The sequence below is a fragment of the Myotis brandtii genome, unplaced genomic scaffold (genome assembly GCF_000412655.1).
Source record: "Myotis brandtii unplaced genomic scaffold, ASM41265v1 scaffold673, whole genome shotgun sequence".
Taxonomy (NCBI): domain Eukaryota; kingdom Metazoa; phylum Chordata; class Mammalia; order Chiroptera; family Vespertilionidae; genus Myotis; species Myotis brandtii.
The window spans coordinates 3931-25264 of record NW_005370625.1 but is presented as its reverse complement, the minus strand read 5'-3'; the positions used below and the strand labels follow the sequence as shown (position 1 = coordinate 25264).

Here is a 21334-nt window from a genome sequence, read left to right as displayed (position 1 = left end):
CTAAGGATGTCCGACTGCAGCTTAGGTCTGCTCCCTGCTGGCAAGTGGACATCCCCCGAGGGCTGCCGGGCTGCCAGAGGGATGTCTGATTGCCATCTTAGGCCCAATCCCCTGGGGAGCAGTCCTAAGCCAGCAGGTGGTCATCCCCTGAGGGGTCTCAGACTGCGAGAGGGCACAGGCCGGGCTGAGGGACCCTCTCATCCCCGAGTGCACAAATTTTTGTGCACTGGGCCTCTAGTATCATTATAAAATAATAGACAATCGCTGGGATTTTTTAGATAAAAATTTTAACATTAGTTCTCAAGAGTCTATTAGCATTTCTAATCCATGACAATATTGACATTCTGGTCTATAAAATTATTTGTGAGTAGCTGTCTCATGTTCTGTGAGATTTTTAAGAGGTTCCTGTGGACTACCCACTAGATGCCAACTCTGTACTGTTACAACCAGAAACATCTCCAGACATTGCCAATTGTCCTGCATGGGGAAACTCAGCCTGATTGAGAACCCATGGAAACAACTGTATGGGTGCTAGAGTTAATGGTGTAGCTTTTACAGCGATGGTAATAAAAGGAAAAGCAACATTTTAGGAGGATAAAATGTCAGTTTAATTTTGAGTTGAGGGGTCTACAGGACCTATTATCTCAGAGGTCAATTATACTGATCTGGTGTCCATCAGTCTGCATGGGTGGCAGTGTAAATAAAGTAATTGTATAGAATGAGAAGAAGTTGCTGCTTCGCGAATTGGCAGTTAGACAAGCTGATGCTTGGCTGAATCTCACCCAGGATTCTTCAGTTCTCAGTTATAGGGCCTCACTGGATATATGCTCTCATTGGAAACTATGCCATCACAACATTAGCTACCACTGTTATTCAATAATTATTTGTATAATTATTCCATCTCTTCTGAACGTTCCAGGGAATTTACACTATCACTTTTTCCTTCCTTATCCAGTTTTTTCCCAAAGTTTGCATGCATTATTATGTCTAATGTCATAGGAATCTTCTATATTCCCCTATCTTTCAATGAAAATGAAACATTTTTCTTTGGGTATTGTTCCAAATTTTTGGATATTTCGGCTATTAATGAGAAAACCACAGGCCTAAAATGGGGTCACTTGTGTTAAGACCTTGATAGTTAGACTTTGCAGTTCCCTTCTCCCAAAAGAAGATGGCTTGGCTTAAAATACCTCCCCCCCTTTTTGCTAATGACTCATTTGCCCCACCCTTTTTCCTAATAAAACCTCCACTTGTACAACCCTTCTGGTTGTTTGATGGGATGCTGGCTGATTCCTTTATTACTCAATAAAGCCTATTAGTTCTTCAAATTTACTTGGTGGATTAAAAAAAAAAAAGGTCTATACTTTCCATTGCCACTCTCTTCAACTCATCTGGCATCTTTCTGCCTCCATCACATTTGTTCTCGTTGAGGTCAGCAGTGACATCATGTACCCAAGAAATACTAAGGGATATTTTCAAAATGCTTGATTTTACAGTAGCAATGTCACTAATGAAATTGTCACTGCAATGCCTCTTTCTAGAAATAGGGACCTCTCTCATTCACTTGATTTTTTTTTTTTGCAATCTGATTCTGAGGGTCCAGGGTCCTTGTAACATTTAACACATCCCTCAGGAAGCAATTCCTAACTCTGAAATCAAGAAAAAAATTGAGATGCTCTAAATTAAATTACAACACCAGAGAATGAGAGAAAAAGACAAAATAGTAAGCCTGTTAATAGCTGTGGGCCAGCTCTGACAAAAGGCTGCCCACATTCCTGTCTGTCTGTTGGAACTTTAGATTAACTTCCACATGGCTATTTCCACTACTAAACAAAAGAGAGAATAGCCAGGCACCGTTGAACCCCAGGAGCTTCCACTTATCTATGCATGCACTTTCCAATCTGTTGCCCACAGCCAATCCACAGGAGCGCACACTTCCTTGCTGATTCTGTGCCTATCCCACAACTGGCCCAGGACTAAAGTAAATTTATCCATTTTAGCATTTTACGTGTTGGCTCCCTCTCTAGATAAAGACATACATTTTTTGGTGAACTACTTGAGGGTAAGTTGTGTGGACCCTAAGAAAGAAGATACCTCCTAAGAAGGGCTCCTGGTGGCTTAACTGGGCTTGATTTTTTTAAAAAAATTCTGTGCCTATCCCACAACTGGCCCAGGACTAAAGTAAATTTATCCATTTTAGCATTTTACGTGTTGGCTCCCTCTCTAGATAAAGACATACATTTTTTGGTGAACTACTTGAGGGTAAGTTGTGTGGACCCTAAGAAAGAAGATACCTCCTAAGAAGGGCTCCTGGTGGCTTAACTGGGCTTGATTTTTTAAACAGAGCCTAGCAGCCATTTCTATACAGAGTTCTCTCACACAAACCACACTTTAGGGAGAAACCTACATTAAGCTGCCTGCCTCTGCACTGGACTGCCTTCCTGCACTGTTTCTGCAAGCCAGTCCTCACAGAGGAATTCCTGGAGTCCTATTTCAACCAATAGGACTGAGGTTTTCCCATCCAATAGGAGCTATGCAGCCATATTCATCAACATCTTCACTGACCAATCAGAATAGCTCCCTTGTGACCAGTCAGGACAGTGCTTTTTAGACCAGTAAAACTGCAAGGATTTGGAGTCCTCCTTTGCATAAGGGCAGATCAATCAAGGACCAGGGACAGGGACTCCTGTCTATGTAAGTCAACTCCCCTCTGCCTCTGGGAGGAGGACACTTCCCTGTTCCCCTGAAGACAAGACTTGCTGGAGCTAAATCCTGGAAAGTGTCTCACTGGAGCAGAGCCGAGCATATCAGCACAGGGGCTGAGTGAGGTAGAACAGAGCAGGACAGAGCTGCCTAGCCAAAGCAGGGCCTTGCCCCAGGGCCACCTAGCCCAGAGCCTCTTCATAGCCATGCTGTCCTGCTACTTCATAATTGAGGTATAACAGTAGTAAGGTATTCCATAGCTGTGCTGTTTCACAATGGAACTGTTTTATACTAAATTTTCCTTCTTTGCTATACCCCAAACTGGGAATTCCTATTGGCATAATGGTACCAGCAACCACTGGTTGACCAGGAGATAAGGTTTGTAACGATACAGATTTAATAAACAGAGTAAGATTTATCTATCAGATAAATCTATTATACCTGATGATCACAGAATATAGATTGTTTTCAACTATACTTGAAGGATTCATAAAACCTGGCCACATATGAGATCTATCAATTGAGAGTGAAATCCATTGTAACAGAATCTTCCCACAAGAGTGGTTTAATCCAGTTTGGAGCTTATTATTATTTTTTCATGTTACATGAAGTCCAGAAATAAACAACCCAGGGTTGGTACAGCCAAATACTATTGTATGTATAATCAGTAGCCTATGACTGCTATCCCTTTGGTTTATTTCCTAAGAAAGAAGAAGAGATAAGATAAATGGAAAATGTTAAGAGAAAATACCAGATGAGATGCTCCCATTTCCATGGGTTTCTTTAAAACCCAGGAGCAGCTCTCACTCTTTCTCATTGGCCAGGACTATGGGCTCATGGGCACTCATAGCTGCAAGGAAAGCTAGATGATTCCTTATCAAACTGTCCACACTGCCAACTTGAACACAATTGTAGTTCTGTTACTTTAAGGAAGGAAGGGAGCAATGAAAACGGGACAGCAACTGATTCTATCTGATACATTAGGCCACAAAGCAAATCTCCAACAATTTTCTATCTGAATATGTGTCATTTAGAATCTATATCATGAAGACCATATATTGAGTGCACAATGTAATTAAATTAGAAATCTATAACTAAAAGATAATTAAAATATGCAGAGTTTTCACATTAAAACTCATTTCTAAATCCAAGAATCTTGTATAGATCCAAGACATCTTGATGAGAACTGGTACTCAATTACAATGAAAACATTATCTATCAAAACTTTTGTGATGTAAATCAAGGGAAATTTAGAATGCTACATTACATTTAATACTCGATTAATGAGTTGACAAACTTTAAGGATGAAACACTCACTGATAAAGACAACCACAGAACTGTAACACTTACAAGGTTGCTCCCTGTATAAGGTAAGTTGAGAGTTGTGCCTAAAGGCTTTCACCATTGGTCACAATGAGGTTTCTCTCCAGTGTGAGTTCTAGAGTGAGGAATGAGGTGTGAAGGACCACTTAAAGCTAGCCTGTAGTCATTTCATTCTTAAAGTTTTTGCTCAGTATGTATTCGCTTGTGCATTATAAGGTTAGTACTGGTGCTGAATGCTTTTCCACAGTGAATACATTTATAGGGCTTTTCTCCTGTGTGAGTTCTCACATGTACCCGCAGGCAAGAGGAATTCCTAAAGGCCTTCCCACATTCTCTACATTCATAGGTTTTCTCTCCAGTGTGCATTCTCTTGTGCACAATAAGATAAGAGCCCGAGCTGAAGGATTTTCCACATTGATCACACTCATAAGGTTTCTCTCCAGTGTGAGAGCGTCGATGTTTCTTAAGGGATGACTGATCAATAAAGGCTTTCCCACAGTCGCTGCATTCATAGGGCTTCTCTCCAGTGTGGGTTCTCATATGTTTTTGGAGGGAGAAAGGAACAGTGAAAGCCTTGCCACATTCCTTACAGTCATAGGGTTTCTCTCCAGTGTGAGTTCTTTTGTGCACATTAAGATGAGAGCTCTGGCTGAAGAATTTTCCACAATGATTACATTCATAAGGCTTCTCTCCAGTGTGTGATCTCACATGTTTCTTAAGGGAAGAGTGAAAAATAAATATTTTCCCACAGTCACTACATTCATAAGGTTTCTCTGCAGTGTGAAGTCTCCCACAGTTCTGAAGGGACAAGGGGCCAGTAAAAACCTTCCCACGTTTATCACATTTTGAGCTTCCCTTCTCAGTACATGAGATTTTGTGCACCCTAAGGGAAGGTCTTTGTCCATAGTCACTGCATTCGCGGAGTTTCTCTCCAATAGGGTTTTGCACATGTCCTGAAAAGGAAGAGTGTAATCTGAAGGACAGAAGACATTGATTACACTCAGAAGATTTCTCTCCTGTGAGAGTTCTTGAGTGTCCCCTATAGGATGACTCTAGATTGAAAACTCTGCTACAGTCAATAAATTCAGAAATGTTGTCTTCAGAATGAGTACTCATATAACTCCTAAGAGTTAAGAAATGGTCAAAACCTTTCCTGTATTCTTTATATTTGTAGCATTTCTGTCCCTTGCAATATCTTGTACAAATAAGGTGACAGTTCTTTCTGAAGAATTTTCCATAGTGATCAAATTCCAAAGGTTTCTCACCAGGGTGAGTTGGTGCCTGTTGAATAAGGAATAAGAGGTGACCTAAAGCTTTACTTTCATTACACTTATGAGAATTCATTTCGATGTGGACTCTGCCACATATAAGAAGTCCATTATTATGACTGACATTTTTACCAATTCTATGGCATATGTACAATTTTTGCCCTAGTAATTCCTTCAATCTGAATGGGCAGAATGCTTCCAAAGCCTCACTGTATTCATTCCAATCAAAGGGTATCCTAAATACAGAGTTTCTGTAATGGTGAGTATGGAATAAATGACTTATGTATTAAATAATTAAAAACAAATCACATTTAAGTAAATGTTTATTCTTTGGTATTCTCTTTGAAGCTGCTTACTGTGAGGCAGCAAGTATTGAGGTAGGATTGGAGATTTCTCAAATTCTGTGAGATTCATAGTCTTCCCTGAGACAGCTCTCTGCCACTTGCTTCAACTGTCTCTCCTTGTATGGGTGCTGCTGCTGTTTTAATTTACTGAAATTTACAGACTTCTCGTAATATAAAAAGCCATCCCTAGTAAATCTTACCATTTTTATGCCATTAGAAGTTTTTTCTTCAGGAACATTCTGCATAGGAATTGCATGTTTTGATTTAAGTTGAGTAGCCCAGCCTGAAACTGAAGGAGGAAAATTTTTATAACTATTGGGAGAAAAAGTAGGGATGAAAAAAAAAATAAGGTAAGTACTCTGTGGATTTGTTTTCAAATAATAACACTAAATATAGAAAGAAAAATGTGAAAGAGAAGATGAAACCAATGACCAGAGTAACTGACAGGAACAAGCAATGGAAATAGGAGGTATTTTACTTAGAAAGGATTCTGGAGGTTTGAGACAATAAGAGAGGGTATTACCTGGAAAGCAAAGTAGGGAGGACTGAACAGAAATTATTCAAGGAAATGTGAAATTGAAAGAGAAATTAAGCCCGGCTAGCATGGCTCAATGGTTGAGTGTGGACCTATGAACCAGGAGGTCAAGGTTCTCATGGCATATGCCTGTGTTGGGGGCTCAATCCCCAGTGTGGGTGTGCAGGAGGCAGCTGATCAATGATTCTTTCTTATCATCATTAGTTTCTATCTCTCTCTCCCTTTCCCTTTCTCTCTGAAATACATAAAAAGAATATGTATTTTTTTTAAAAGAAAGAGGAATTAAAAGTCTTTCTGAGACCAAATCAGAACAGGAATGAATGGAAATATGTTGAAAGAAGGAAAGCCCATAAAATGGCCTCAGCGTCCTTTTCCCACACTGACATTCCCAAATGCACCACCAGTTATGGCTGTTCCACACAATGACTCCCTTCTGCTTGGGGCTCGCCTGAACAGGCCCCTTGGAGAATTCTTTTCTTTCCTAGCCTCAGTTCTTACTGCTCCACCTCAGTGATCAGACTGTATTTGCAGAGATGATACCCTGCTAATGGAAAAGACATGATTTTGGAGCACTGAGAAGGAGGCAAGAAATCTTTCCATAAAACTGATTCCAATACTCTGGTCAGAAGTGGCAAGTGCAACTTTAGGAGCAGCAAAACAGATCAGATCAGAGAGCTTTCACAGGGCTCCAAAACAAACACCATATTCCATGTCTCTTATGGGACTGACCCTTGAAATCCAAGGCCAAGATCAGATATACAATGCAAATTACCTCATCTTTTAATGATAGAGAAAATGAAATCAGTGCATTTTCATGGGAAGCCATGAGACTGCCCCATAAGGGCAGGAACCACCCATTTGGGATTCACCACATATTGTTATTTTTTTCTTATTTTAAAAAAGATATTTTTGTTGAGTTTTAGAGAGAGAGGAAGAGAGAGGGAGAGAGAGAGAAACATCGACGTGAAAGCGAAACATTGATCAACAGCCTCCTACCAGGGATCAAACCTAAAACCCAGGAATCAAACTGGCAACCTTTGGTGCATGGGAGGACACTCAAGCAACTGAGCCACACCTGCCAGAACTTGTTATTCTTTTCACAGATCCTGGAACATGATATATGATAAACTATTTGCTTCATGTAGAGATGAATAAATGAGGCCAACCTTACCCACGGAGGCCAGGTTCCTAAAGTTCTCCATCATCACATCTCTGTACAGGATTTTCTAAGCAGAGTTCAGGAGTGCCCACTCCTCCTGGGAGAAGTCCACCGCCACTTCCTCAAAGGTCACCAAGTCCTGAAACATCACACACATTCTGCCTTAGCCAACCATTCTTCATCCACTGAGCCAGAAGAATGGTGAGAGAGGCTTCCAGGACTGGGGAAGGAGACTCAGTGCATAGGAAGCTCAGACATGCTTTGGAAGCCTCTCATGGCCTGCCCCAGAGCTCAGTTCTTGGAACTCTCCTCTCTCACTCTCACTCCCTGGACCATCTCATTCAAGCTCATGGTTTGACCAGCTTTTCTAACACACAGTTGACTTGATATTTCCACACTTAGATTCTGAGGACTCTTCCAATCTTATTCAAGATCTAGTACAGACTGAGTGTACAACAGGATGAGAAAACATATTTGGAAAATGAACAAATGTTTCCTCTAGTGAAAAATCTCTCTTTTCCTTCATAGCACCCCACAATATATAAAACATACTCAATCTGGAGGACTATCTGGAAAAACATTAACAAATGTTGTAGTAATAGAAGCCTTTCGTAAGACATTTGCTCTCCCATTCTAAGAAGCCCAGAGAACTGGGGAAGCCTGAGGCCAGCCCAGTAGGACTGGGAAGCTGTGGGTCATGGGCAAGAGATGTGTTCTTTGGGGACAGCAATGTTTTGGGTTTTTTGTGGTTTTTTTTGGGAAAGAGTATAATTTCCCACATACCTGTGACCAAGATGTCAGCAATCCTGCACCCATTCTTCCCTTTCTGTGTCTCCCTCCTCACCTGGCAGAGTTCTGAGCAAGCAGAGTTCGAGAAAAAGAAAGAAGCCATGAGAGTCTAGGCCTGACAGTCAACAGTTACAGACCTGCACCTTCCTCACACTAGCTGCAGAGTAACCACACACACAGGCACATATACATACACACAGTTTGCTCTTAAGATTTTATCTCCCCATCCAAGAACAATTAGGAATTGGGAATATAGTATATATTTATTATTTATTTTTTAAAAAACTTTTTCCTAAACTGAACCATGAAAAAATGCCTAGAGTCAGTAACAACTCAAGAGCAATGAGCCCCTCTAGTGTCAAAATGCTTCTAAATGCCATTTGCCTATGAAAGAAACCAGGACTCATTTTGGAAATAGCTGAGTCCAATGTAAAACAGGAGATGTTCACGATGATCCTGGAACACCTTATACCAGAAAGCAAGGAGCCTCTCAAAGATTGATGGGGTTACCCCTTTTCCCTTTTGCAATTAATAAAGATCTTATTAACTAGGGGATAATTTAAGATTTCATAAATAAGCTAAAGAACTTTATAAATGAAGGATTGAGCTGACACCACAATCAACTGATAAATCTTAACATCACAAAAGAGGCATCTGGATATCATGTGAGTTCTGACATGATGCAACAAGAAACAGCAACAACTATAGAATATTTTTGCCCCCCAAAAACACAATCTGACAAATCCTTTAACCTAATTAACAGTTTATGGGACAGGGGAAGAGGAGAAACCCAGGGACATGTTAAATGACATCTGAGGAAACAATTAGCCAACCCATTTTGGGGTAGAAAGAGGACAGGAGAAATGTTACTGATAAAGACACATAAACATTCACTGAAACGTGTGTACCTTAAATCTTGATTCCAACAACACCAATTGTAAAAACACATTTTGAGACATTTGGAGTGAACTGAACACAAATAGGGTACATGGTATTGGTAAAGAGAAAAGCAGCCCCTGACATCCAGGATTTAACAACAGTAACAGAGACAAGGCCACTCTGTAATCACGTCTGAGCACAGACAAAACATAAACATTATCCAGGCCTCAAAAAGGATCTTGCCTTGGCCAATTTTGGTCAGTAATTAGAGTGTTGCCCCGGGGACCGAATGGGTTTGATTCCCCGTTAAGGGCACATACTTGGGTTGTGGGTTCAATCCCGGCTGTGGTGGGGGGCGAGAGCAGGAGGCAACCAATCAATGTGTCTCTCTCATGTCTCTCTCTCTCTCTCTCTCCTTCTCTCTCTCTCTCTCTCTCTCTCTCTCTCTCTCTCTCCCCCTTCCTTCCACAGGAAACTCCTCCCTTCCTTCCACACTGTCTGGAAATCAATGGGAAAAAATATTCTTGGGGTGCATGTGGGAGGCAACCAACTGATGTGTCTCTCACATTGATGTTTCTTTCTCTTTCTCCGCCCTTCCCTCCCTTCCTTCCATTCTGTCTGAAAATCAGTGGGGAAAAAAAAAAATCCTCCGGTGAGGATTAAAAAAAAATTCTTGGGGTACACTTGTTGAAAATTGCTGCTCTCGCTACATAAACTGAATAGCCCTAAAATAATTTTAAAAACTAGATGGTGATGGTTGCATGATATTGTGAATATAATTAATGCCATTGAATTGTGTGTTTTAAAATGGTTATAATGGCAAATTTTATGTTATATATTTTTTACCACAATAAAAATGTAAAATATTAAATAATCTGGACTGTGCTGAACCCTTCAGAGAGGCTCCAGGTCTCTCCAGGCCCAAATAACTCACTGCCCAAAGAGAAAACACCAGACTCAGAGGTTTTAAAAGTCATTTTTGCTATTCAAAAAGAGAATTCCAATCTGACTCCAAATCTTCCAGGGATTGGACACACTTATGAAGATTCTGGCTACTTACACTATACTTCAATATACTTGGTTTCCTATGATTGCCTATTACTAATATTAGTAGAGGCAATAGTATCTTATACAATTTACAAGGCAATAATTAGGTATTTGCTCAATTAATATTTGACAAAGGAGGCAAGAGCATACAATGGAATAAAGACAGTCTCTTCAATAAATGGTGTTTGGAAAATTGGACAGGTACATGCAAAAAAATGAAACTAGACCACCAACTTACACCATACACAAGAATAAACTCAAAATTGATAAAAGACTTAAATGTAAGTTGTGAAACCATAAAAATCTTAGAAGAAACCATAGGCAGCAAAATCTCAGACATCTCTCGTAGCAATATCTTTACCGATACATCTCCTAGGGCCGTGGTCGGCAAACTGCAGCTCGCAAGCCACATGCAGCTCTTTGGCCCCTTGAGTGTGGCTCTTCCACAAAATACCACGCACGGGCGCGCACGTACAGTGCGATTGAAACTTCGTGGCCCATGAGCAGAAGTCGGTTTTTGGCCTGGGCGAGTCTATTTTGAAGAAGTTCTGTTGATATTTGGCTCTGTTGACTAAGGAGTTTGCTGACCACTGTCCTAGGGCAAAGGAAACTAAGAAGAAAATAAACAAATGGATTGCATAAAAATAAAAAGCTTCTGCACAGAAAAAGAAACCATTAACAAAATGAAAGAGCATGGGAGAACATATTTGCCAATGATATATCTGATAAGGGGTTAATTTCCAAAATATATAGGGAATTCATACAACTTAACAAAAGGAAGACAAACAATCCAATAAAAAAATGGGCAAAGGATCTAAATAGACACTTCTCCAAAGTGGACATTTAGAAGGCCAAGAGACATATGAAAAAATGCTCAGTCACTGATCATCCAAGAGATGCAAATTAAAACGACAATGAGGCATCACCTCACACCTGTCAGAATGGCTATCATCAACAAATCAACAAATGACAAGTGTCAGGGAGGATGTGGGAAAAAGGGAACCCTAGTACATGTTGGTGGGAATGCAGACTGGTGCAGCCACTATGGAAAACAATATGGAGTTTCCTCAAAAAATTAAACATGGAATGCCCATTTGACCCGGAGACCTCACTTATAGGAATATATCCTAAGACCAGAAACACCAATCAGAAAGGATATATGTACCCCTATGTTCACAGCAGCCCAATTTACAATAGATAAGATTTGGAAACAGCCTAAGTGTCTATCAACAGATGAGTGGATAAAAAAGTTGTGGTACATTTACACAATGGAATACGGTGCAGCTGTAAAAAAGTAAGAACTCTTACCATTTGCAACAGCTTGGATGGACCTGGAGAGTATTATGTTAAGTGAAATAAGCCAGTCAGAGAAAGATAAGTATAATATGATCTCACTCAAAAGTGGAATCCAGTGAACAAAATAAACTGATGAACAAAATAGATTCAGAGACACAGAAGGATAAAACAGACGGTCAAATCTCAGAGGGAAGGCAGGGGAGGGTGTGTGTGTGTATGTGAAGAGATCAACCAAGAACTTGTATGCATATATGCATAACCCATGGACACAGACAATAGGGTGTTGAAGGCCTGGGGCTGGGGTCAGAGGCGGGCTAGAAGAGGTCAATAGGGGAAAAAAGGGAACATATGTAATACTTTTAACAATAAAGATTAAAAAAAAAAGCATCACATATGCCTTTTCCCTCACTTTGGAGAACTTTTTCCCACTGTCTTCAGCACTTCTCTTTGTCCCACCTGAAAGATCAGACCAGGTGTGCATAGTTGATGTCTTCCTCGCATTGAAAGATCCTTCATGTTAAGAACATGGAAAGGGATATCAAATACTTTCATAAATCACGGGCCAAGATTCTGCTCTTCAGGGATATCAAATACTGTTGGGTATAACTTGAGAAACAATAAAATTTTCATGTAACTCTACCATACCAGTAAACTTCCAAATGAAACTAAAACTTTCAAAAGCAAACACATACTCTCTCTCTCAATATACTTAAAAAGGGTTGCTGGTATTTACCCTGAAATCCAGGCTCAAACTTGTATATACATTTTTGAGGTCTTAAGCCTTTTATCCATAGAGAAAATAAAACTAGTACAATGAATAGATCTTCATTTTCATGAGAAAGCCGCTTGAGAGTAAGGTCTATAAAAGCAGAAACAATGTCTTCTCTGTCTACCGGGGCATTCCCATTAATCAGCAGATTGCCTGTAATAGAGTCACTTAAGAAATATTTGTTCCAGAAAAAATTTAAATGAAGAAATGGTACCAGTCCTACCTACTGCAACCAGATTCTCATAGTTCCCCAGCACCACATCTCTGTATAGATTTCTCTGAGTTTAAACTAGCAAAGTCCATTCCTCCTGGTTGAATTCCACAGCTACATCCTCAAAGGTCACTGTCACAAATGTTCTAGCATCAGGCAATTGCCTCGATCAATATTCACTGGAGAAAGAAGGAGACCCTATGCCTGACAGGGTCCCATGTTCTCCCATCATCATCTCCCCCACGGCTCAATGGTCCTCATGCCCCTTCTCTCTACTTGGACATATTCACTAGTAATCTCATTCAGTCACACAGCTTTAAGAGCATTTCTTTCACCTGAATGAATGTAATTATCTCCCACGACTAGACTGTGACCCCTTCTGGTTTTATTTTTCTCTATTGACAGGATTTAGCATAGTCCTGAACATGCATCTTTCCTTTGTGTGTCCACAGAATCACAAATTCTGAGTAGGCATGTTCACTCTTTGTGTATCATAACAAAATTAGAGCACACACTCAGAGCACAGAATCAGACTAAACTAGTAAATACTGGGATAACAGTATCATTTCCCTATGTAATCTGTCAACCACATGAGAAGACCTGAGAAAATTAAACTGGGGACACAGTCCCTAAGCAGGTCCTATTTGTACTAAGAAGCTCCATTCTAGCCCTAGCTGGTTTGGCTGGGTGGATAGAGCATTGGCCTGTGGACTGAAGGGTCCTGGGTTCGATTCCAGTCAAGGGCACATGCTCAGGTTATAGGCTTGATCCCTAGCAGGGGGCGTGCAGTAGGCAGCCAATCAATGATTCTCTTTCATCATTGATATTTCTCTCTCCCCCTCTCTCTTCCATCCTGAAATCAATAAAAATATATATTTTTAAAAAAGAAGCTCCATCCCACTAGAAGGAAACATGTCTACCTAGTAGGAAGAAGTATGTGTTTTTAAAAAAATATATATATTTTATTGATTTTTTAAAGAAATGAAGGAAGAGGGATAGAGACTTAGAAACATCGATGAGAGAGATCGATCAGCTGCCTCCTGCAAACCCCCCACTGGGGATGTGCCCGCAACCAAGGTACATGCCCTTGACCAGAATCGAACCTGGGACCCTTCAGTTCGCAGGCCGATGCTCTATCCACTGAGCCAAACCGGTCAGGGAGAAGTATGTGTTTTAATAAAGGAATACATTTCCTATTTACCTGAGAATAATGTGTCAGACATCTAGTGATAATCTTTTCCCCCTTGGGCTTCTTTTCATGAAGACAGAAAAAGTCTGAAAAAAGACAACCTTGAGAAGAAATGAAATCTGAAAACTTAGGCTGCCCCCCGATTGATGTTTCTCTCTCATCAATGTTTCTATCTTCTATCCCTCTCCCTTCCTCTCTTTCTAAAAAAAATCAGTAAAGATATAAAAACAAACAAACTTAGATTTCCTAGTTTCCACATTCACAAACCTGGAAGCACCATTTCACACTAATTCTAAATGGATGGACACACACATACACATTTGGATGGACGGATAGACAGACACATACACATACACATACAGCTCCCATAAAATGCCCAAGCAGCCCATCTTATCTGAAATCAGAAAAGTAGTTTTGGATTTAATAAATAAGAGGAAGAATTTAATAATCCCATTTTACAGATAAAGAAATTAAAATCCAGGGAGGCAGAGTTGTTTGCCAACAATGATAAAACTCATCAAATGATTAAGCAGAACCTCTCTTATAAAAACACTAGAGGCCCGGTGTACGAATTCGTGCACCGGTGGGGTCCCTCAGTCTGGCCAGCGATCTGGCCGATCAGGGCTGTCTCACCCAGTCCTGATCAGGGCCAGTGGGGGCCGGCTGGGTTGGGGAAGACCACAGGAGGTTGGCCAGCCGGGTGAGGTTGGCTGTGGGAGTGCACTGACCACCAGGGGGCAGCTCCTGCATTGAGCGTCTGCCCCCTGGTGGTCCGTGCACGTCATAGCGACCGGTCATTCGGTCAACCGGTCGTAACGGCCACTTAGGCTTTTATATGTATAGATACATACATACCCATCCTTCTCAAATCCCAGGATTTAGGCATTCTTATCTACTTAATCCCTCGAGTCAAAAAGTTTGCCCACCCCTGGCTTAGACCCTGCACAAGACGACTGTTCATGGGCTAGAGTAAGATCTCTGAAAGGAACATCAACAAGGACTTACCACAAGGAGAAAGATCAATGGCCAGCATCCTGTGAGTCTGACAGAGGAACCTACCTGAACACTTCTTGTTCCCAAAGTCTCTTTAAGAGAGTATGTTTCAAACTTAATTCCTCTTGATTAAGTAGTAATGGGAAGTCTTGCCTCATACCTTCAATCTTTAGGCAGCAGGCATTAGTCATCTGTCATCAAGCAGAAAATGAAATGATAAGAAACTCCATACTATGAAACTCCATACTACACCATCCGAACATAAATAATAATTGCAATTTACAGAGTACCCAACGTGTGCCAGAAACATTGATAACTCATCCGATTACCACCATTGAATAGTTGAGGCAATCTTATTCAGACAGGAGTAGTAATTAGCCCAAGATGACCAATTAGGAAGTGGTGAGCTAGGATTTGAATACATATTACTCTGTCATAAAGATCTGAGGCTCTGGACAATGTTGTATAATTTTGAATTCTGAGTGGCTAACGTCAGTCATGCGGGTGCTGCATGCCTACATTACAGATCCCATTAAAAACCTAAACACCAAATGTTAGGTGCTACAGACTAAATGTTAAATGTTTGTGTCTCAACCCCCTTCCCCAATTCATATATTGAAACCTAATCTCCAGTGTGATGGTATTTGGAGGTAGGGCCTTGAGGTCATGATTAGTGGGATTACTGCCCTTATAAAAGAGATCCCAGAGAACCCCCTTGCCCCTTCTGCCATGTGAGGACACAACGAGAAGACAGCCATCTATTAACCACAAAGTGGGTCCTCACCAGACACTAAATCTGCTGACACCTTGATCTTGGTTTTCCCAGCCTCTAGAATGCTGAGAAATGTGTTGTTTATAAGCCACCAAGTCTACCACATTTTTGTTACAGCAGTCCAATTGACCAGACGTACATGAGGTGAGATTCCTTGGTTGGCTACTACTGACTGTAATATAGTAAATGAAAGTCCAAGAATATGTTGTGATACTGCAAAAGAAAAATGTATAGAAGGGAGGCTTGGAAGGAAAGCTCCTATTCACAGAGGACTGCCAGCTAAAGAATGAAGAAGGAATGACAGAATTTGAAAAAACACACATTTGTATCCCCTAATATAAAAATAGGTTAAAAAAATAAAAAATAAAAACAGGTTAAGGCAAAAATCAACAACTGATGCTAAGACCATTGGGTAAAAGGCTTTGGGGAACAAAGTGTCACCCATAGATTACCACAAGGAAAAATGTGGCTTAGCATCACTAATAAACAGCGGGATTTAAGTGAATTTAAGTGTCTCCCAATGAGATGAAGCACACATCACCCAGGAAACTTTCAAGTCTCTAAACCTGTGCAGTATAACTTGATAGCCACAGGCTAATGCAACTGAGGAACTGAATTTTTAACTTTATTCACTTTTAATTCAGTTTAGAAGTAAAATTGATTCAGTCACTGAAAAACTTTTCAGTGTGTCTGAAACAACTTGAGTTTGTAAATCTACTTTTTTCAACAGTAAATTTTATAAAATCTAAAAACAGATCAAGAATTGCCAATGAAAATTTAGCATCCACATGAGATGTGCTGTAAATGTAAAATACACGCTAGATTTAAATCAGTTAGTAAAAAAGAAATGTATAAGTTCTTAAAAGCTCTATTAGCCCTGCTGGTTGAGCATCCACCCACCAACCAAGAGGTCACCAACCAAGGGGTCACGTGTTGGATTCCCAGTCAGGGCACATGCCTGGGTTTTGGGCTTGATTCCCAGGCGGGGGCGTGCAGGAGGCAGCCCATCGAGGTTTCTCTCTCATCAATGTTTCCCTCTCTCCATCCCTCTCCCTTCCCCCCTCTCTCTCTCTCTCTCTCTCTCTCTCTCTCAAATCAATAAAAACATATTTAAAAATAAATAAAAGTTCTATTAATACTTTTATATTGACTACATTAGTTATTAATTTCACTAATCATTTTCTATTGATAGCTGGGTATGCTGGGTTAAATAAATTATTGAAAATAAAGTCACATGTATTTTTAATTTTTCTAACTTGGCTTGTAAACATTTTTTAAATTACATTTATACCTTGCATTGTATTTGTATTACAGAATACTGCTCCAGATCCGACGTACTTCACAAGAACTCCAAGAGGCAGACAAGTCAAACAAAATCACAGGAAACAGCACTGCATCAGAACGCAGACATCTGACAATACAGGGGCTGGCAAAAATAGCTTTACAGTTTCAGTACGGAAAGAGACGTGAATGTTATGATTATTACAACAGCTTGATTAACTCAAAAGAATGCCACTGACAGCTGTAAGCCTACTTTTGACAACCCCTGTATAACTCTCCTGGAATCTTCAACAATCAAAATTAAATTTTAAGAAATGCAGGGAAATGTTTTGGGCGTAATAAAGAGATTGGAAAACAACATGCAACGTGTGATCTTGTTCGGATCGATGCTAGCTCCAAAAAACCCCCGATTCTTCTCTCATAGATACTTTTCTGGGGAACTGGAGGAATCTGATTTTCGTGGGTGGACAATGGAGTTTTGTTCTGTTTTGGGAGGAGACAGCCCTCGTTCTTAGGAGGCGCATGTTTAAGGGGTGAAGTGAGTGTCTGCAATTTGCCCCTCACTGGCTCATCATCACAAGAATCTACATCCTGAATGACAAGCGAGACACATCGTAACCATCAGTGAATCTAGAAGATCAAGGGTGCACCTGACGCTGCAGGCAGATTTCCTTCCGATGGGAATTTCTAAATGAGAACCACCCGCCCGTCCAAACCCACCCCACCTCGACTTCTGCTCGCAGCGAAGTCAGCGCGCACCATCTATTCTCCCGGAGACGCCCCGCTCAGCGCCAGGGGCTGCAGGGCTCTGCGAGGAGCCAACTCGAGACCCGAGGAGGCAGCGCGCCGTTCCCCGCGGTCAGCGCGCGAGTCACAGTCTTTCATTCACCCGCGTGCACCCAGCCACCGGGAAAGGCTCCCCTCTCCCCCGGAACGCAACTTACCAAACTCAATAACCGACACCCCGGGGGAAAAATCCACGGAAGGCGCCCCGGGACCCGAAGGGAGTGCCGGCTGCGGGGACCGGGCACCCGAGGCCGCAGTCAGCGACGCGAAGGACCGAGGTGCTCTTCCTTCTGAGGAAAGGGCGCAAACGGTGACTGACCTGGAGGCTTTGCTAAAGGGGAGGCGGGAATCGCCCCGCAGCGCCCCGCGGAGGCCCGAGGGGCCGGGTCAGAGCGCGCGGGGCCGGGCTAACGCGCGAGGCCAGCCCCGGGTGACCCCGCCTACCCCTACCTCCGACGCCCGCCCGCCCGCGCGCGCACACGCCAACGTGCACACGCCAACGTGCACACGCACGCTCGCTCGGTCTCCGCGAGCGACGTAAGGGGCGGAGCCTCGGAGGTTTGGAACAACCGGGGAATCGCCTGCCAGGCGATTGACATGAAAGGTGCAGTTGTGTGCCCTAACCGGTTTGGCTCAGTGGATGGAGCGTCGGCCTGCGGACTGAAAGGTCCCAGGTTCGATTCCGGTCAGGGCATGTACCTTGGTTGCGGGCACATCCCCATTAGGGGGTGTGCAGGAGGCAGCTGATCGACGTTTCTCTCTCATCGATGTTTCCAACTCTATCCCTCTCCCTTCCTCTCTGTGAAAAATCAATAAAATATATTTTAAAAAAGAAAGAAAGAAAGGTGCGACTTCGGTGGTTTATTTTCTTCCCTGGCCCCTGCCTCTTGCACGTCTTACGCCTCTCTGTGAAAAATCAATAAAATATATTAAAAGAAAGAAAGGTGCGGCTGTGGCCGAGGACTGTGGTGGTTTATTTTCTTCCCTGGCCCCTACCTCTTGCACGTCTTACGGGAAAAACAATTGTTCTGTAGACCAAAAAGTAACATCGCTAGATGGTCATCACTAAAAATTTACTAGGGGTGGCGGGAGAAGAAACGATCGCAACCCGGTGCATGCATGCCGATCGCAACCCGGTGCATGCGTAGACCAAAAAGTAACATCGCTAGATGGTCATCACTACAAATTTACTAGGGGTGGCGGGAGAAGAAACGATCACAACCCGGTGCATGCATGCCGTAGACCATTTCCAACATGTCATAATTTCAAGAGTTTCATCAAAAGGTTGATGAGACTTGGGGACTCAGCAGGGTTGAGTCACACCTGTAGTCACCTGTTGGGAATGGCTGAAGGCATTTCCCCAAACCTGAATAGGAAACTGATTGTGGCTGCCAGACAGTTAAAGGGCATCTTAATCTACATGTTATTGCCTCCTACTGGCCAAACACCTGAACAGCCGTAGGCTAATTCCCCAAACTGACAATGCCTCTGTACCCTTTAAAACCTTACCCTTTGAAGTGTATTACCTCCACCTTGCCTTAGGACAAATTGTGTTAATAAAAGCCAGGGTCCTAGACAGGGAGGGAGTCTTCAGTTCCTTTAGCTGAAGCTCCTCTGACCCCCCAATGCCTTTCAAAATTATAACTCGTCTCCAGACTCTTTAGTAGTCTCTGGATTCCTATGTCATCTACGCACAGCCTTTTCCAGATTCCTGAATCCTTCTTGATTCTGGGACAAGAACCCCGGCACATGCAGACATGGCAAGCCATGTGGCCTGTAAGCGAAGACGGAGGGGTATTCATAGAAGGGAGATAAGGGAAGGGGAATTAGAGCTGCAGAACTTCATTATATAAACAGTTCTTTCTGTAGGGTTCTCCCAATGACAGTGTGAGAACTTCCATAACCCTAGCTCTTCCCAGGGACCCGCCTGATTATGTTCCCTTAAAGTTCCATTTCGTCTTTATCGATGTCACATTTTGCTGCATACTTAAATGCATCTTACTCCTGTTGGCACCATTGTTGCTAAACTTTCCCCATGGAGATGATGGATACAATCACTGGATAACTACATGCCCTTTTCATAAATTCACTGTTGGTGATTCAGCTTTTCAATGTAGTTTATTTTTTTTTTAAATTTGTCTTTATTGTTCATACTATTACACATGTCCCTTTGCTTTTTTTTCACCATTGACCCCCTCCATCTGGCACTGCCCCTCCCAGGCTTTCACCACACTGTTGTCTGTGTCCATGGGCTATGCATATATGCATGTTTCCCGGTTAATCCCCTCCCTCTACTACCACCACCACCTCCCCAGTCCGGCCTCCCTCTGAAATTCCTGTCTGTTCCATGGTTCTATGTCTCTGGATCTATTTTGTTCATCAGTTTATTTTGTTCATTAGATTCCACTATGAGTGAGATCATGTGATACTTATCTTTCTCTGACTGGCTTATTTCGCTTAGCATAATACAATGTAGTTGTTAGGGCTGATCAAATAATTGAATCGATACCCCCTCCCCAGAATCAGGCAGACGGGATTTTTTAGAGCTTTAGCTCCTTCTCCATTCCTTGGCCAAAGAAAAAAACTTTCTGATCTGCTTTACCAAACCCAGTTTTGTTCTGTTGGTACGAGCTACACTGGGCAGAACTGCGATGCTGGGTCCCTGGCCTGCAAGGGGTGGGTTACAGTTGTGACTGAGAACCGGAAGGAAGTACAAGGGCCTTTAGTGAGCACCGGAAGCATGAATGCCTGCGTGTTGTTTTGCCATGTGAACGAGAAAAGGTATTGGGAAAACAAATGGAAAGGAATACTAGAGGAGGTTGAACAGAGTCCTCCTACTGCGAAGTGTGCTGATTTTAGAGGTAAAAGGCCAGAGCAGCATCAGGGTTGGGGGCCACAGGAAATGTGGGCACACACTACGATTTATAGAGCTTAAGTTTTTTACAAAACGATATCCACTCCCATTTTTAAAAAAGAGGACGGGAGTGTTGCAGAGGCTGGCACATTCTAATGAAAGGACTGACTGGGTGGAAGGGAGGTCTCGTGGGTCGGTATCGGTTTTGTGTCTGTCCCGTTCCCCAGTTGAGAGCCTGGATTGGAGGCCCTACCTCGCCTTTAGCCCTCGTCTACCTCAGTCCCGCCCCTCGACCTGGCCCCACCGCAAGCCCCGCCTCTCGGAATATTCAACTAAGTCCCGCCCCACTGAGCTGGTCCCGCCCCTTGACCTGGTCCCGCCCCTCGACCTGGCCCCACCGTAAGCCCCGCCTCTCGGAATATTCAACTAAGTCCCGCCCCACTGAGCTGGTCCCGCCCCTTGACCTGGCCTCGCCTCTCGACCTGGCCCCACCGTAAGTCCCGCCTCTCGGAATATTCAACTAAGTCCCGCCCCACTGAGCTGGTCCCGCCCCTTGACCTGGCCTCGCCTCTCGACCTGGCCCCACCGTAAGTCCCGCCTCTCGGAATATTCAACTAAGTCCCGCCCCACTGAGCTGGTCCCGCCCCTTGACCTGGCCTCGCCTCTCGACCTGGCCCCACCGTAAGTCCCGCCTCTCGGAATATTCAACTAAGTCCCGCCCCACTGAGCTGGTCCCGCCCCTTGACCTGGCCTCGCCTCTCGACCTGGCCCCACCGTAAGTCCCGCCTCTCGGAATATTCAACTAAGTCCCGCCCCACTGAGCTGGTCCCGCCCCTTGACCTGGCCTCGCCTCTCGACCTGGCCCCACCGTAAGTCCCGCCTCTCGGAATATTCAACTAAGTCCCGCCCCACAGGAGTAGCCAACTAAGCCCGCCTCACTGACCTGGCCCCGCCCCAATGACCTGGTACCGCCCCACCGACATCCAACCGGGAGGAAATTGGCAGCTCGCCGCTCACAGCTGGAAGCACCGCCGCCCCCTCCTCATCCCTCCCTGTCCCTCCCCATTTCCCAGCTCCGGAGCCCCCGCCTCTCCCGCTGGGCGCCGCGCAAAATCCGGAAGCAAATGTGTGCTTTT

General features: G+C 43.1%; 1 protein-coding gene across 1 annotated transcript; it reads right to left on the bottom strand.

The window, feature by feature from the left end:
- Positions 1–241: 241 nt before the first annotated feature.
- On the bottom strand, positions 242–17995 carry LOC102253646 (zinc finger protein 177-like). The gene is made up of 8 exons (XM_014529203.1): positions 17503–17995; positions 14518–14696; positions 13525–13598; positions 8116–8187; positions 7345–7471; positions 5839–5927; positions 2295–5307; positions 242–2094 (listed from the first exon to the last, which is right to left on the bottom strand). Exons 5-7 carry the CDS (start codon positions 7376–7378, stop codon positions 4201–4203), a joined length of 1230 nt encoding a protein of 409 aa, XP_014384689.1. The 5' UTR covers positions 7379–7471; positions 8116–8187; positions 13525–13598; positions 14518–14696; positions 17503–17995; the 3' UTR covers positions 242–2094; positions 2295–4200.
- Positions 17996–21334: the final 3339 nt, after the last annotated feature.